Source organism: Drosophila rhopaloa, unplaced genomic scaffold (genome assembly GCF_018152115.1).
Source record: "Drosophila rhopaloa isolate 14029-0021.01 unplaced genomic scaffold, ASM1815211v1 contig_163, whole genome shotgun sequence".
In the NCBI taxonomy this organism is placed as follows: Eukaryota; Metazoa; Arthropoda; class Insecta; order Diptera; family Drosophilidae; genus Drosophila; species Drosophila rhopaloa.
In genome coordinates this window covers 2,165,657-2,183,038 of record NW_025335043.1, presented here as the reverse complement: position 1 = coordinate 2,183,038, position 17,382 = coordinate 2,165,657, and the positions used below count along the sequence as shown (strand labels likewise).

The 17,382-nt window shown below is 39.8% G+C and overlaps 4 protein-coding genes across 6 annotated transcripts; 1 reads left to right on the top strand and 3 right to left on the bottom strand.

Annotated features, from left to right (window-relative positions):
* Window positions 1–219: 219 nt before the first annotated feature.
* On the bottom strand, window positions 220–848 carry LOC108037110. The gene is made up of 2 exons (XM_017113591.2): window positions 777–848; window positions 220–702 (listed from the first exon to the last, which is right to left on the bottom strand). Exons 1-2 carry the CDS (start codon window positions 795–797, stop codon window positions 484–486), a joined length of 240 nt encoding a protein of 79 aa, XP_016969080.1. The 5' UTR covers window positions 798–848; the 3' UTR covers window positions 220–483.
* Window positions 849–3,049: 2,201 nt separating this feature from the next.
* LOC108037106 lies at window positions 3,050–6,983 on the bottom strand. Of its 2 annotated transcripts, none has more exons than XM_017113586.1 (2): window positions 6,844–6,983; window positions 3,050–5,158 (listed from the first exon to the last, which is right to left on the bottom strand). In XM_017113586.1, exon 2 carries the CDS (start codon window positions 4,880–4,882, stop codon window positions 3,179–3,181), a length of 1,704 nt encoding a protein of 567 aa, XP_016969075.1. In that variant the 5' UTR covers window positions 4,883–5,158; window positions 6,844–6,983; the 3' UTR covers window positions 3,050–3,178. The 2 variants fall into 2 exon arrangements, with proteins under 2 accessions (XP_016969075.1, XP_016969074.1); XM_017113585.2 differs by having other exon boundaries at window positions 6,862–6,982.
* A 370-nt stretch (window positions 6,984–7,353) lies between these two features.
* On the top strand, window positions 7,354–8,554 carry LOC108037107 (probable RNA-binding protein 46). Of its 2 annotated transcripts, none has more exons than XM_017113588.2 (3): window positions 7,354–7,537; window positions 7,649–7,779; window positions 7,839–8,554. In XM_017113588.2, exons 1-3 carry the CDS (start codon window positions 7,424–7,426, stop codon window positions 8,233–8,235), a joined length of 642 nt encoding a protein of 213 aa, XP_016969077.1. In that variant the 5' UTR covers window positions 7,354–7,423; the 3' UTR covers window positions 8,236–8,554. The 2 variants fall into 2 exon arrangements, with proteins under 2 accessions (XP_016969077.1, XP_016969076.1); XM_017113587.2 differs by having other exon boundaries at window positions 7,601–7,779.
* Window positions 8,555–16,533: 7,979 nt separating this feature from the next.
* LOC108037109 (vitelline membrane protein Vm26Ab) lies at window positions 16,534–17,104 on the bottom strand. Its single transcript, XM_017113590.2, is given in 3 exon segments — window positions 16,534–16,800; window positions 16,803–16,967; window positions 17,033–17,104. Coding segments are annotated over 3 exon segments (366 nt in total). The 5' UTR covers window positions 17,042–17,104; the 3' UTR covers window positions 16,534–16,608.
* Window positions 17,105–17,382: the final 278 nt, after the last annotated feature.

Sequence of the window (17,382 nt, the reverse complement as noted above, 5' to 3'; positions counted from 1 at the left end):
TAAACTTTTCCTTCTTTTAATTTCTGGGTGTTTCCGAAACTTTTAGTAGGCACATTTTCTTCATTGTTTTGGTAATTTAATGTTGTTGGTTATTTTCTGATAAGAAGTTTACATTAAAACTTGCAATTGGCCATGGTTATGATTCATTTCATACACTTATATAAAAGGGCACTTGTTTAAATAAATATCATATTGAATTAAAAGTGAGTACACTTTCACTGATTGTTTGAAGCACTTTATATTGAGCTTTATTATAGATTACATGTCAGAAAATTTAACAGCATTGTTCAACAAGAAAACCTTAAAAGAAGTTATTTACTTAGATGAAATAAGATAAAACGTTGCATATCTTAATTAAATTACACGTCCTATAATTTGTGGAACATTCCGAAATGCCCATGTCTCCTTGTAGTACGAATAACTACAAATTCACTGAACGCATAAGTTAGCTATCTGAAAGGACAACAGCAACAGGCATCAGATTCACCGCCTTAGATACGGGTAGTAGGGATACGAGGCGTATGCGCCATAAACCGGTGCATACGCATACGCCGCGTAGGCCGGATAGCTGGCATACGCGTACGATGGATAGTAGGCGGAGGAAGGAGCCAGCCAAGCGCCTCCCGCTCCGGTGGCATAACTCACTGGCGTCGTGACCAGCAGCTGGGGCTTCGCCTGGCTCAGGACCGCGAGCAATGCGAGCTGGCAGGATTATTGATACGTTTTGAAATATCCACATATATATCTCGATTCCGCACTCAGGACGGCACACTCACCATTAAGACCTTGACCAACATGGCTCCCTTTCGATTACTGCTCCTCCGGCTGGCTTTACGTACGAAATTCAAAATTTAACTGCTCGATTGGTCCGGTTAGTCAATCATATTTATAGCCTCTGGCTGTATGGGATGACATGGGACCGGCGAAGAGAATCGCCGAGAATCGGGGAGAGAGCCGGAGAAGTTGCGACATCATTAATATTGCTAGACCTGAGCGCGCTGAGTGGCATAAATTATATTCTTAATGCTATTTGAAATTGCTGAGAAAGAATAAATATACGACAACGACCAATAAAGAACTTAAATTGATGAAATTCAGAATACTCTATGGGGCATTAAAATGTTATTAAAAAGTGCTTAAGATAAGAATAATTTGTGAATAATGACAGCCAAAAAAGGAATACTTCAATGTGGTATTTTAAATGAATCACGAGGTCCTTTTTATTCTTATATATTAAAATACAATAATATTTCAGTTTTTTAATGATTTTACCATGTAATATAAGCCCAAATTATTATACAACATTTTAAGAGAAGTACTTCTAACAATACCTTTTCTGATAGAACCAATTAACAAATTTAATATTATTATAACTAATCTAAAATAATCTATGTTTCTATGTAAATATTTATAACAAATCAGTCATTTGGATATAAAAACAAACCTTCAAATTAGCAGCAAATTATATTTTATTCATTATATAAGCAATGTTAAGAACAAGCAATATTATATTTTATATAAATTTTTTTTAGGTATTGGAAAAAGGAGCAATAAAACGTTTAAATTTAAATTACTTACATTTTTATTAAACAAAATAAAGAAACCAAGCACTGTAATGCACACAATGAACAATAACCATCCTTTCGCTTTTTCTAAACGAACTTTCTCCATATTTAGAATCACTTCCGGCTGCGTCACAAAGTTTGGCAAACGCTAAACAATTCAATTCTCAAGCTGATACCCTTTGTTTTTTTTACAATTAATGGCCAGCAGCGAATGTCGCGCTACCTTCTTTGGACTGTCATTCAGTACTACAGGTAGCACCGCCCTACCTGACTCACTGTAAAACCCCTTCCTCCCTCTGGGCATAACGTATCTGAGTTTATTTAGACGTTGTAAAAATTATAATTATGTGTGCGTGCCTGCCATGCACATGAGCCTGATATCGGGGATTGAAACAAAACCATATTTTGCGATCACTATGGTTAGATAAGACCCGAGGGTGACGTCTTGCTTAAAGCCTCCGGTCTAGGACGCAACCTTTAAGCCAGCAAAATTTGCAACTCGGCAAACATGGCCAACGCTGGGTAGCTTGTTTCGCAAGCTATAAATAATTAATTAATTCAGAGGCAGACAGGCGGGTGAGACGACAGCGTTCTATGCAAATTTCTGAATATAGACCATAAATTCACAACCAAACTGAAAGCCCGATGAAGCCATCATTTATGCCCTACCTATAACTGTGTACTATGTACAGTACAAACTATACAGATGCTTATGCTGGCCATAATTATATATGTGTGTCGTCGATACTTGCGGATATTAAGTTGCGGCAAGTTCACTGACCACCGATGGACTCCAACGGCCAACTCCGCTTGACCACGCCCAGCCAACTCGGTGGAAAGTACTTTGGAAAACTGCTTTTAGCGACAGTTTTCCCATGCTTTTTTCCGCCCTTTTTTCGTCGCTGGCTGGTTTTTGCTGCTAGTTCCCAGCTTGCTTACAAAATGGCAAATAGTCGCAGCTGGCAGCCATTTTTCTTGTATTTCGCTTTGTTATTGATACCCTGGATAAGTAAGGGCTAATTGGGGTTTATGGGCTGGAAAGCCAAGAATATAATACGAATGATCGATAATTATATCATAATTAGATTTACTTAAATTTAGTTTATTATAAACTATAGTATTGAATAATTTTCTAAAAAAAAAATCACATTATGTCTTATTTTTATGTAACTTAAAAAATAATATATATTAATATCCAGATATTCCTACAAGTCTCCATCCCCTTTTTTAAGCCAAAAAACTATTTATATTAAAGTGCACTAAATTGGAATACATATATCCATTCGAATTGGAATCTCAAAAGGTATACCCTTGTCCATTTTGCAGCACAGCTCAGCTTACTGTTTGTCGCAAAGCTGCAACGGAAACATTGCATAATTAAAAAATAGCTGCTGTTTACGAGTAGATTGTTTATTGTGTAGTCATCTCCAGCTTTATCCCTCCCCCTCGACCCCCCTCCCCTTACTTTGTTCCCTTTTCGCAAGTTTTTAATTTAATAAAGCGTAGTATTTAAATTAATTAATGAGCAGCGCAGCTGGCGGTGTTAATGTTGTTAAAAGTGGAAAGGGACTACACAAACAGGTACAAGGAAAGTTACGAATTCGGAGGGTCCTTTACTGAAATAGCTGCTCCTTCTGCCGGAACAATGAGCTGAGATCTCCGGACAGCTGGGCGTACTCTTCGTCCAGGCGGCTGAGCATCTTCTGAAGGACATCCGATCGGATGACTCCGCTGCAGTGGGTCCTGCAAAGCTCTATGATCTTGGCTAGGTGGACCATTCGCTCCCGCTGCAGTTCCTCCTGCAGCTCCAACTGGTGTCGCATCTGGAGCAGATCCGCAATGGTGGGTGATGGTTTCTTGGCCAGCATATTCCTGCGGTAACGACGCCAAGTGTTGCGTCGGCAAACGAGCATCTTCTGCCGTTGCCACTTGAGAGCCACCTGCTCAAATCTTCGATCCAGTGCCTGCAACTTCCCGGAGTACTCCAATCCACATCCCCGGAAGCAGGTCTTGAAGAACTTCAGCTGCTTGGGTTTTCCCCGCCAGCGTTTTAAACGTTCCAAGGCTCTGTAGGATCCAACTATAAGGCCATTAGCCCTAAGCTCAGCTTCCTTTGTATCATTTCGGGGAGCAGGCATGTCCTTCAAATCCTTCAGAGTGCCATCCGACTTGTAGTACTGCAAGCACTGAACACGCAGCTCCTCCCGCCGAGTTAACAAATCTTGAACAGTTTTATCCTTGAAAAAATTTGGGGGAAGGGACTGACCTCCAGTTTTCCTGGGCATCAAAGTGGAAGCATCCTCCTGGCAGCTTCGATAGTTCCTCGGGGGCACAGGTGGCGGATTCATTGTTTTGGGTACGGGTAAGCCATTTTCACCATCGGAACTGTTCCTCAAACGTTCGGCCATTTCTTCGAAACAGTTTTTTAGACTATTAACAGCACTTGATCGACGGGTCACCTGATTTATGACATTGGTAATCCTCTTAAGTTGCTCTTGCGACTTGGGCTTGGAGCCATCGGCTATTTCACTTTTAACAGGGCAATATTCTGGTTGCATATTGGAGGCCGAGTCCTCATCACTACTTGAGCTCTTTCGATAGTACTTTCTGACATTTTCCAAGGATCTTGTACTTAAAGTAGCCCGCTTGTCCTTTGAAAGCTCCTCCTCTAGAGCTTGAATTCTCTGCTTTACACTTTGTCTTTTTGCCTCTTGAACGCACTTTAAGCAAGTCTCGTTCAAGGGGTCCTGCGAAGAATTGGAACGGGAGTCTTCTTTTCGGATCACCGTCACCAAGCTGGCAAAACTGCTGGTTGTGCGTTCTTTTTCCGAGGGTTCAGTAACCTCCAGGATTGGATCCAGCTTCCTGGGGCGCAGAATGTGACTGGAGGTCCTTTTGAAGGATGCAGTCCGGGAAAGAGTAGAGGATCGTTGCTGCTCCTTTGCTTGAGTTTCCGAAACTCTATTGGTAGTTTTAACAGACGAAGAGCTGTTGATTTTGTCCTGAAGAGATGCCCCTTTGCATGATTCGCCCCTGTATTCGTCCAAAATATCATTAAGATTCCTGCTGCAATTCCGCACATCTGCGAAGGGTTCCTTGAGATAACCAAAGTCCTTCAAGTGGCCATGCATCAGCAGCATCAGACCATTTCGGGCCAACTTCTGGCTGAGTGGAGTCCTCTCGAACACCTTCATCCACTTGGCTATTATCAGGCGATCCGACTGATTGGCCCGCGACTGGTCCACATCCTTGTAACTGGCCACCTGCTGCCTGAAATGGCGATCCAGCAATTCCTCGCTTGGCTCTGTCATGGCCATATTTGCATTTTTAGCCAGATTGGACTATTTTTAATGCCAAAAATTTGTTTTTAGTTTTACCAGAAAATTTGTATGCTTCGAATGAAATCAACCCGCTGACTGAGATTGGGAAAGGGCAATGGAGTGGCACAATGTGGCTTTACTCTGCGGCTGTCACCGAGCGTTTCTCAACCGCAGGCTGCGGAATGGGTTAAAAGTGGAGCTCAGGGCTTCTCAGGGATGCATCAAGAAGTGGGCCCAGGTCTGGTAACAAGCACAAGAAGCTTCAGCTGTACACTATAAAAAAACAAAATATATATATATTTACAAGAACTGCAAGGAAAAATTAAAAATTTTGAATTTAATTTAAGTTTGGGGTAATATTGACATTACATCTTCAAAATTTCAATATCTATTCATTGTATTAAAAATATTATTTGCTTTGCCTTGCATTAAAATGTCAGGAATTTATAAAAAACAAGAAAGGAAAGCTAACTTCGGACGGAGCCGAAGTTGATATACCCTTGCAGAATATTCTGTAAATTATATTCTTCAAAATTATTCATATGATGTATTCTTAATACTCATAAAATGTCCCAACTTCCTAACTTTAAAAACACCAAAGTTATGTCATTTCCAATCGTTCAGTAATATGGCAGCTATAGGATATAGTCGGCCGATCCTTATAAAATTTGGTAGGTCGGATTGATTGGCCAAATATAAAACCCATAGAAAATCCCAACTTTCTAACATTACAAACACCAAAGTTATGGCATTTCCGATCAATCAGTTATATGGCGGCTATAGGATATAGTCGTCCGATCCTTATGAAATTTGGTAGGTCGGATTAATTGGCCAAACATAAAACTTATAGAAAATCCCAACTGCCTAAATTTTAAAAACACCAACGTTATGGCTTTTCCGATCGTTCAGTTATATGGCAGCTATATGATATAGTCGCCCGATCCGGCTCGTTCCGACTTATATACTACCTGCAATAGAAAGACAACTTTTGGGAAAGTTTCAAGCAGATAGCTTTAAAACTGAGGGACTAGTTTGCGTAGAAACGGACGGACGGACGGACAGACGGACGGACAGACGGACAGACGGACATGGCTATATCAACTCAGGAGGTGATCCTGATCAAGAATATATATACTTTATAGGGTCGGAAATGTCTCCTTCACTGCGTTGCAAACTTTTGACTGAAATTATAATACCCTCTGCAAGGGTATAAAAACTTCGAAAAAGATTTTTAAATTTTGAATAAGGTCAATAAAAAAATTTTACTTTAAAAAGGGGTTAATACCTATAAAAACATACATTTCTTATTACAAATTATGAATATAAAAATATGTATTTTTAAGAAAAATAATAAATGGGTATTTATAAATAAGGTATTGTTATGTTTAATAAATTAAAAGAAAGACATGACTACATAAAATGTTTTAACAAAATGGATTAAAAGAATGCCTCGCCAAAATATAGGTAATTTATGGAGAACATTTAAATTTTTAATGGCAATTTACTAGCGATATTTTAAAAGTGTAATAGCAGCGGCAACAAAACAGTGTGCAGTTGCGTTACCACGTAAATTTTCATTAGCACAACGCGCGTATAAATTAGGAAAATGAAGCAGCAGCGGCAGCAGGCACTTGAGTGCACCACAACCTCCATCAAGATGCCCCCTGGTGGGATGAGTGGGTGGTGGGTTAAGTGGGCGGTGGGTGGTAGGCAATGGGCGGCTTAACCGCAACGACAACAACAACGGCGGTACGTATGTATGTAGGTGCTGCGGCTTGTGGCGAACTGCGAGCAAAAGTTGCAAACGCCCGCCTGCATGCATAAATTTATATTGTTAAACATGAGCTAGAAAAAAGCACGCGCAGCCTGTCAAAACAAAGCAAAAAGCAGGCAAGAGCAAAGAAATGGCCTGACATGCAAAAAGCGGTTAGAAAAAGTAACGTTAAAGCATAGCGTACCTTGCAAAAATAGAATACCTTATTAATAGTGCAGTTCAGAGTTCACGGCAGGACTCAAAAAAGGCCTCACAGGCAATAGGGGCCTCTCGAGCTTCTTTTTTATAAAAAATCCGGTTTGTGTTATTACAAACTCGTGTCAAGCTGATGACAGAAAGAAAACTGAACTCTTGACAATAATTTTTTGGAAAGAACTGCTGGAAGAATCTAAGCCATATAAAACACAGAGAAAACTTGTTAAAATTTGTGGGGTTGAAACATTTTAATAAGAAAATCGATTTTAATAAAAGTAGCTTTGTAATTTCGTTTTAAAATGTTTAACTGATAAAATGTTTATAAATTGTTGTTGAGCCAAAAACGGTGTATTTTTTTAACATAAACTTCAATTGAACTTATTTTATATTAATGCTCTCGATATTTCAATTGGGTTTTTGATCGATTTCAAAGGAAAACCCACGATCTGGCAACACCACGACATCAATCTGTTATCAGTCTTATTTGGTCACACTGGTTCTTAACCTGCATTCTGCGCACGCGTGGCGTGGTTAATTTTTTATTTTATTTTATTTTTTTTTGGTTTAACATGGATTTTGAAAGCTTGTATCGCACAAGTCAGATCAATGGCACCATTTACATAACCACACGTAAGGAACTGGACGAGGAACTGAAGTGCTCGCTGGAGGAGGGAGCCGGTGAGGTAATTTCTAAAAAAACGCGTAGAATCAGAAAAAGTTTCGAACTTAATTGGTAAATTGTGCAGCTATTTCTTACTTCTATCCCCAAACATCCGCATTGTACTCCGGAAAAGATTGTGGAGTTGGCCAGCGAACTGGGTGAGATTTACGCCCTTCGCTTTAAGATCGATTTTTCTGGGCAAAGTCGTGGCTATGCCTACTTGCAATATATCAATGCGCCTCTCAAGGAGGCGGCATTGGAATAGTAAGTTATTTAGGGTGCCTGTAAGATACAATAATAACAATTAATTTGTAAAACCTTAGCCTGCCGAGGAGATTCAGCCAGAGGAACCTCAAAATCAAGGTGCTCACATCGAACAATAACCGCGAGTTGTTGCTAAATCGGGTCGAGAAGCTCAGTCCGTGGCAAGTTTACCAGGAGATGCGCAAGATATTTCCCTTCGCCATCCTTCGAGTCTACGAGTACCAATACGATGCGTTCATCTACATCTTTGGGTATCGAAACAACGATGCGGCTGCCAGTGCCCACCAGAGCATAAGAAATGCCATCAGAAAGTTCGGAGCACGTGCCCGCATCTCCTGGTTTAGTCGCGGGAATTTCTTGAGTGGTGCCAAGGTAAACTCCTATTGCTGTCGGAAATTGGACTTGAACAATATGGATTTCGTTCCAAGCATTGAAACTGATTGTTTCAAATTTTAAAACGAATTTATAAGTTTTTCGGATATATTGAGTTACTCTCTCGGTTGCACAAACCTAAGCTTGTGGGAGAATAACGTATAAAAGGGATTGTGATATGGGGATACTTCTACATAATTCCAAAATAAGTATATTAGACTTATTTTTTTTATTTCATAAAACAAAGTCCCCCAACAGCTGTAGCAATGGAAAACCTATTTACCCAAATAATAATAATTGAATAACAGATTATTGCTCCGAAACAAGTAAAGTAACAGTTTATTATTGTCAAACAGATAAATATTTTTTTTTGACTATCATCTATTTTTGATATTGAAATATCGAAAAATCCATCACTGCTATGAATGATTTTTTGAATAAAACAAAAAAAAATAATAATAAATAAATATGTATTATTTATCATTTAATGTTTTAGTCCAAAAACTTAAAAGAAACCTGGGACATGGAATGAGCTCTTTAGCGATTTTTAGACCACTCATATACAAAAACTTCTGGACATTTCTGTAACAACCCAGATATTTAATGGGTTTGCTTGACTATTCAAGAAAAAAAATGAACTTTCCCCAGATGTTGAAACTGACTAAAATTTCCATTGCATTGTTTCTGGAAATCCTTTTGCCCCGAAGCTCCTCAGTCTGACGAAATGCAGCCGCAGCTTGTTGACTTCATTAACTCTGGGTAAAAACAGAGAGCAGCAATAAAAATAACAACAAAAACAACAGCGGGCTGCAGTTTTTCACATGCAAATTAATGCAGTGTCTTTGGAGTGCCGGAGTGCCAGGACTTTCAGGGCAATGCGACAACCTGCGGCATAATGCAATTAAATGAGTGCAGCGAGCAGGAGTCGCAGCCCCCGGCTGGCATTGTATTAGACCCGGAGTCTGGGGTCCGTACCATGGACTACGGGCACCAGGGTGCAATGATCGACGGACAGGAGATGGGAGCGAGGCGGAGCACCTGCCAGCTCATCCGTCAGGCGTAGGATGCGATGCGAAGGACAGGTCCGCTGCGCATTCTAATGCGATTGCCGCACTTGACGGGATGTCGTGGCAGGCGGAAACGGATGTTGTTCTCCTGCTCACGCCCTCCTGGCTGCAATTAAATTAGAGCCTGAAATCGAAATGCAGTCAACACGATGATGCAAAAATAAGAAGCGGCAAAACAGGCACGGTCTCATAAATATTCATTAAATTAAGCATAAGTCGAGACATCTTCAGGCGGATGCGAGTACAAGAAGAGCTGAAGAAGAATGTTTTCCGAAATCATTTGCATTAATTTGTTAATTCAAGCGCGACAGCCACGCCCCTGTTCACTCACTTAAAAGCCATTAAAATTTCAAAGCCATGTGAGCGAGTGTGCGAGGCTTAGCTTAACCCATGGCAATCTGCGGCGCAAAGCTCTCCTCTCGCCGTTATAGGGTTAAAGTCATGAAGCCGCATCTGCGAAGCAATTACAAAGGCTCGAAGTTTGCTTCCAATTTTCATCTACTTTCCAAAACTGCGCTAGCATATTTCGACTTACAGATGAGATCAAAACAATAGTGTTTTCTAGGACTCGAACACAATATTTTGCGACAGTTGCACCTGTTAAGAAAGTTTTTAGATGTTCATTTTAATTTTGTATAACATTTACAAATTAGCCATTTTTAAATTTGGATTTACTATTTCTTAAGCGGTTTTTAAGAAAAAGCGGAAGAAAATGCTAACCCAAAAAAAAAACAGCTTTAACAAAATATTCTATAATTTTAACCATAAATCCATATTGCCAGTCAGTGAATACTTTATTTGTTTGTTATTTAAGTTCCTGTTTTAATAGGTTATTTTAATCTTTTAATTCTACTTTTTAAGACGTTATGACCTTGTGACCCATTACTTATTAATTTATTGTCTAAAAAACGTTCTTATTCTTGTAAATCAAAATTTAAACTTCGCAAGCTAATATTAAAGCGCATTCTAAAGTGAGTGGTTTCGTAATAAAACCCCTGTTTACCTGGTCACCACTGTAGGGTGACCCATTTTCGAGTCTGTGATAGAGGGCAACTCAGCCTGCGCTTACCTGGTTATTGCGGCAAGTGCCAATATTTGCCTTTTGATGCGAGCAGCGAAGGATATAGAGGGGATATGGTGTGGGGCAAAAGTCAAGTGGGGTGGTGGAGGAGTGGAGGAGCGGAGGAGCGGCTGCCAACTGACACAGTTTGTTTTAGGCTTTAAGGCGGTCGGTCTTTGGATTTGGGTCACAGATTGCCTGGGACAAAGGAGCCGAGGGAGCGGGTTCAGGGGGATCCTGTCACCGGAAAGCGAAAGTTATGCACATATTGAGTTCAAGCTTTAAGGGGAATGTGCCAGTCCAATTTCTTGTTAGCTTCAGCTTTTTGAGTGCGGTTTAAGTTTCGTTCTTGGCCCTTTACTACAATTTTCGTGCATTTCTCCAACCGCATCTGCAGCAAAGAGCATGACAGATGTGGATGGGGATGAGGATGAGAATGGGGATGTGGCGTTGGATATGGACGCGGATGTGGCGAGGGACGAACCGCCAACCTCCAGCACTTAACGCGAATTTTTTGATGATTTTTTAAGCAACTTGTCGTTGGCTTGGAAATGCCATTACCGACATGCATCATGCATATGGATGACTTTGCTTGTTTTTCTGTGCTCCTCCTCCTCCGCTGGTTTAGCCAGATGGAATACGAATAGTGGTTTTAGGGGAGCACGAATTCCGGATGAGCTGGAAACCATCTTTAAAAACTTAACAGATAGTTTGCCGCTGAAATTTGCATGTTAACCAGCCCAGAAAAACTGAAATGTTTTCATAACTGATGGAAGCACTGCAGCTGTGAATATAAGCACTGCGCTTAACTTCTGTCGCCAGCAAAATAAAAAATATGTAACAAAAAATAAAGTTTTTATAACAAAAGAAAATAAGAAAATAAATAAAGAAAATAAACTGCAATTACCTTTGTTGTTCCGAATCATAGTTTCAATTATGAGCTTACACATGTGCTTTACAAAATTTATTAAATGTTTGCAATTCGTTTAAAAGTTGTAATTGTTCCCTTTAGTCTTCATTTTTATACCCGTTACTCGTAGAGTAAAAGGGTATATTATATTCGTGCAAAAGTATGTAACAGGTAGAAGGAAGCGTTTCCGTCCCTATAAAGTATATATATTCTTGTTCAGGATCACTAGCCGAGTCGATCTAGCCATGTCCGTCTGTCTGTCCGTCTGTCTGTCCGTATGAACGCTGAGATCTCGGAAACTATAAAAGCTAGAAGATTGGCATTTTGCATGCAGATTCTAGGAGTTTCTACGCAGCGCAAGTTTGTTTCAAAAAGGTGCCACGCCCACAATCGCTTATATACGATTTTAAAAATTTAAATATTTCGGAAAAGTAAAAATTCAGTTTTATTGTGTTTATCAATACCTATCGAAATGTAGAAGAAATTTTTCAAATCGGACCATTCGTTAAAAAGTTATGCGTGATCAAAGTTTCTATCTCCATCTCCCTCGCACTCCCTTTACCTGAGTAACGGGTATCTGATAGTCGGGGCACCCGACTATAGCGTTCTCTCTTGTTTGTTATGAAAACATAAATATTAGTAAACATGTTATAACCTGAAAAACATTTTCTGCATTACCAAATTCTTTAATGTTTTTTTATCTCACGTGATATAAATAAAATACTGTGGTAATCTTAAAACTAATATAAATAAATAAAAGCAATCAAAACAATACTTCACCAATTCAAAGTTGTGTCTTTTACGCTTTTAAAGTGCACAAAAAGCTCAAAAAGAAGATTGCTATTTTAACAGGATTACATTCCTATAAATATGCCTGTTTCCTGCCTAAAGCAACTTCATAATCGACTCCGTGCAAATGGTAAAGAAATATTTTCTTGTATTTTGCCGTTGCAAAACTTCCTCTGCCCATCAGCTCATATTTTATTAATCAATTCAATTTCGTCGCCAAAAATTATGAAAATTTCCCCAGATGCTGCCTGGACTGCGATGACAGCACAAGTTGATAATGACTGGCGTGAAGAGGGCCAAAAGTGCCAGAAGTTAAAACAACACTTTTATTGACTTTTTCGAAATGCCTTCCGAGGGTTTTTGGTTTCTTGGTCGGGTACTAATCGCCACCTCCTTTTGGCACTCTGGATGTTTGCAAATTAATGAAAAAACTTGTGGGCGTTGCCGTCCGAGTCGGATATAAAACACAAAAATATTTATATTTCATAAGGCGAGTGGGTCCTTGAGGTCGTATTAAAAAATTCCCAACAGCAGCAAGTGGGAACAGTTGTTTTCGCTGGCAAATGAGTTTACGAGCGTGTCGTGTCCTGGCTGCTTTGTTTATGCTGCATATTAAATAAATTTGACATCAGCCACGACAAGTCCTCCGGCTCTGGCTTTCGTCTTCGGAGTGTTTTCGGCAACTTTGCTTGTTGACAATAAAATAACATTTTGCACTCACTTAGCCCAGCTGGGCTTCCCCACTTCTCGGCCAAACTTGCCACCATTCAAGAGTTTTAATGAAAAAAGTTTCAGACTACGAACCATATTTATGACGTTACATACAAACAGGCTCATATTTTTATTCCGGAAATTGGCATGCAATAGAGTTGATTTCTGTGCGCAATTTATTGTATTTATACATATATTTACGAACGGAGGCGGGTTCATTAAAATGTACACTTGATCATTGCTTGAATTTCTTGTGCAAACTTTCCATGGAGGAGCGTGCAAGGATGTGCCATAACAATATTACGCATACGCAACGTGAGCTGGAGCTGTTGCTCCATCGGAAGCCCGAGAAGCTGATTGTCAGCCGCTGGTGGGCATTGCAAATCAATCAATAAAACGCCAGGCCAAGTCAATCGTAAGGAATTTTGCGCAACACCCAATCAAACGCATATTGCGTACTGAAAAACACACTGAGGAAAGTGATTAATTCGTGATTGGTTGAATAACTAGCATTAAGCTGTTAAATAAAAACTGTTGTATGCACTTGTTAAACTTTAATTAAATTTGATTTCCTGCTAATTTAAAATTGTATATTAATTTGTTACATTCTGATTTTTGTTCCTTAACTTTTAAAAGTTTGGGTACTCGACACTTTTCATAAATAAAACCGTTTTGGATTGCAAATTAAATATTTATGTGTATATATATCAAGACAACAAAACGTGTTAAAACATTTTTGTTTTATAAATTTGTTTGTGCTGCAAATAAATAAAATAAAAATAAAAATGTATAATCATTGGTTTTGAAAATGTATTTAATGTATTTGAAAATTGTTCTGTGGTAGTATGTATATTAAAATAACTATTATTGATTTCATCATCATAATCCTAATTCAGTTTTGCACTTCGAGTGACCTATTTTGGGTTTTGTGTTAGTATAACAATTGACCAATAAATGTGTGTCAATAAAAGCGATATAATGCAAATAGTATTGTCAATTAATTTAAGTGTGTTCAAATTAATCAAGTGACTTATGGGAACCATTTAAATTAGCTAATTGAACTGTGAATTGAACTATTTGAAATGGTCAAGAGTGAGCCGTGGATTTTGCCCAATTTTTCAGCAGTGTGTGAAATTTTCAAATGCTATGCGCAATATTGAAGCAGCTGCTCATACTTTAGCTAACATTCCGATGGAGAGTCAAACGGCCCGTCAGTTGGTGCTGACTGACAATCGATTATTTGCAGAGTGCAAAATAAAACGTCAAATGAAATAAAGCAGAGCGGAGTGGAGTGGAATAAAAATATATAGAAATGTATTTACTATGTACCGATGAGTATATATAAGATCTGGTTGGCTGCCGGCATCGAATTCCTTCAGTCGGACGGCAATTTAATTTCAATTTCTCCGTTGCCAGGCTCCGCTTTCTCCTCCTTTCTCCGACCAATTTCAAATTATTTATGGTGCAATAAAAAAATATATATACCGACGTGCGGAGGCAAAACTTTGCATTAGCATAGCAACAATATTTGCCGACTCTTTTGTCCTTGCCACAATTTTGTTGCGAAATTTCATTATGAACGGATGTCGCTTAAGTGCACATGGAATTCAATTAGAGCCCGACAACCCATGCGATTCTACATTCTCCCGGTTATGTATAGTTTGTGGATGTCAAGCCATTTCTACAGGATTCAACCTGCCAATTGAAAATTGAATTATAAAATATTTCGCACACTCGCACACAACGGAATGCAAATATGTCCGATGAGATGTCCTTCTGAGACAGGACATAGGAAGCCGCAACCAAATGCTGTCTCTGTGTGCGTGGGTGCGGTTCTGATTGGAATGCGCTACATTAAGAAGTCAACTCAACCGGGTGTAAATAAAGCTGTTTTCCAAGAAATTTCGATTAAAAATGGTGCCGGGAAAGTTTCCCAGGGAGCATTGTTTCGCCAACAAAAAGTTGGCTAAAGTATGTGATGTGAGTGAAAAGTTAAGGAAATTTGGCAGTTAAAAGTTGACCATTAACTTGAACGTCAAGCCAGAACATTCCCTTTCTTCTATTTAGAACTTCTTAATTTGTTACCAATTTATTTGAGTTAAAATTCGCTCAACAGCCGCAAACGTTTCTGCGAAACAATAATGATTTTCGCATTACTAACTCATAATAATTTTGTAAATCAAACCTTAAGCTTTACTAGTAAAACATGAAGTTTATTTTATCGTAAGAGGTACACTTTTGGCACTCTGGATAAGAATATAAAGGAAAATCTGTTGGAATTTTGGATAGTTTGTAACCAATTCTACATTAAAAGTGAAAAACTAATAATTAGGAAATTTAAGTAGCAATTGAAAAATTAAACACTCTTTCTTTAGCTAAAATAAGTTTCTTTATACACTATAATTATTTAATTTTTCCACAATCATCCATCCTGAAATACTTGAAAGACAGATAGTCCCAGGCACAACCCATTCGTTTCTGAGATTCCCCTGGGCAATCTTCGTTTAATGTGTCTACATAATAGCATTCACCGGCTTCCATCTGGCCGAATGTTGCTGAATTCTTTCCGTTTCTAAATTTGCTGGCCAACAGCAGGCGGCTGCTGGCCGACCAAGATGCTGTGCGAGGGCTTCCTGCATCCTGTCCTTTCCTGTGCACCACCAGACCACCGATCCGCCTCCGAGACACCGCACCAGCACCAGCACCAGCACCACCCAGCTCCAAGTGGGGCAGGAGCTGCTTCTGCTAGTGCTGTGGTGGCCATTATTTCCTGTATTTAATTGCACTACTCTCGGCTGCGGTTTTCTGCTACATTTGTTGCCGCCTGCAACCGACCAAGGACTATAATGTACTTTGGCTAACCATCCGGGCAGTGCAGTGCAGTCAGGACTCCAGACATTTTCCTTTTTTTTGGGCTGATTGCCGGTTTCTTCTTTGTGACGTATTTGTTGGTCACTTTGCAGGAGCTGCCATCAAATGATTTATACTTTAATAAGCGTGCCCAGGACACGCAGAGAAATTAGATGTGACCACACCAACCAACTTTAGCACTCCCCATCCTGCTGACATTTTTCTTTGACGCTCACAAAAGGAATTTGCGCAATTTATGAGTGGCAGGCGGGCAGAAAAAATACCAACGCAGCATTCGAGAAATTAATAAGGAAGTCGGGCAGATCGGAAGTGAGAGCAGTGAAGGGACGAGGAAGGTGGCTTCTCGAAAGTATTTCCGGTATTTGTGCCATTAAGGCAAACGGCAGCGAAAGGTGACAAAAATGCAGGCAACCTCAGCCCGTGCGATTTTTAAGGGTTTTACAGGATGTGCGTCCATAAGTATGCAATGAATTTTCACCTAAAAGCCTTAACTTTTGTTCGAAAATCATCAAATCCCATTAAAATTTAAATATATAATTTAAATATTTAAAAAAAGGTGCAACACCATGTATGCATAAGAAGCGGATTATTTAAGCAATTTTACTATGTCAAGATTTATGTTTCATTTCAATGTCTGGTTAATCACAAGTCAGCAACCCTGCGTATGAGTGATAAATTTCCGAGGCATTTGAAACATTGCAAAAATACATCATTTTAGAAGGCATTAGAGAGATTTTGTGAAGGCGAATATTTTATTTACCTCATTTCGATTCTAATCAACACTAAAAAAGAAAAGATTAATACACTTTTAATGATAAGATTTCAAAATTATTTTTTAAAAATGTTGAAAAAGATTTTTAATTTTTTTTTTCTAATTTACTACAGGTTTGACTCCTTAAAAATCATCCCCGAAAGAAAACAGTGACCATTAAATTTTAAAATGTTTTATTTATTTTCAAAATCGCATGTTGTGGTCCGGGAAAATAAAAGCCAAGCCATGAGCAAAGCTCACGGGGTAATATTTTCGGCAAAGTTCACAATCCATTGAGTTACTTCTTCAGCAGCAGAGGAGCGGCTGCGGTGGCCACATAGGGCGAGCTGTAGGCCAGAGGGGAGGTGTAGGCGGCGGCGTAGGGGGCGGCAAAGCGGGCCACTGGAGCGGTGTAGGCGGCGGCAACAGGGGCGGTATAGGCGGCGGCAACAGGAGCGGTATAGGCAGGGGCGGTGTAGGCGGCGGTAGGCGGGGGAAGGCGGCGCTGTGGGCCACGGTATTGGCCGTGTAGCTGGAGGCGTAGGGGGCCACGTAGGCGGCACTGCCGACCACAGCCGGAGCGGTATAAGCCAGAGGAGCCACAATTCCGGGCTTGGCAGCAGCCACAGCCACAACAGCGAAGAAGCAGACGGCGAACTGCGGTTACAAATTTTAATTAATTATTTGATCCTTTAAATAATTCAAGTAATCATGTCACTTACGAATTTCATGTTGATTGTTTGATTGGTTTTTTGTTTGCTAGTAGTGACTACTTGGAGCTGTGAGCTTGATTTGATGTTGAGTTGACCGGACTGGCCAGTTTATATAGGGCCCATGCCCGCTTGGTTATCCAGCGAAGGCCGCGTTTACACATGCAGCTGACGTCGCTGACATCGCAGCTCAAAGTCTTTGACTCAGTTCCAACTTACTGGGCCAATACAAGGCATTGTTGTTGCACACGCACACTTGGCACGTGTGGGCCAAATTCGTAAAGGGCATTGCCGGGTTCCCTAGGCACAAGTGGCCTTCAGAGAAATGGCATTTAAATTGTGCTAAATTGAATACATATGTT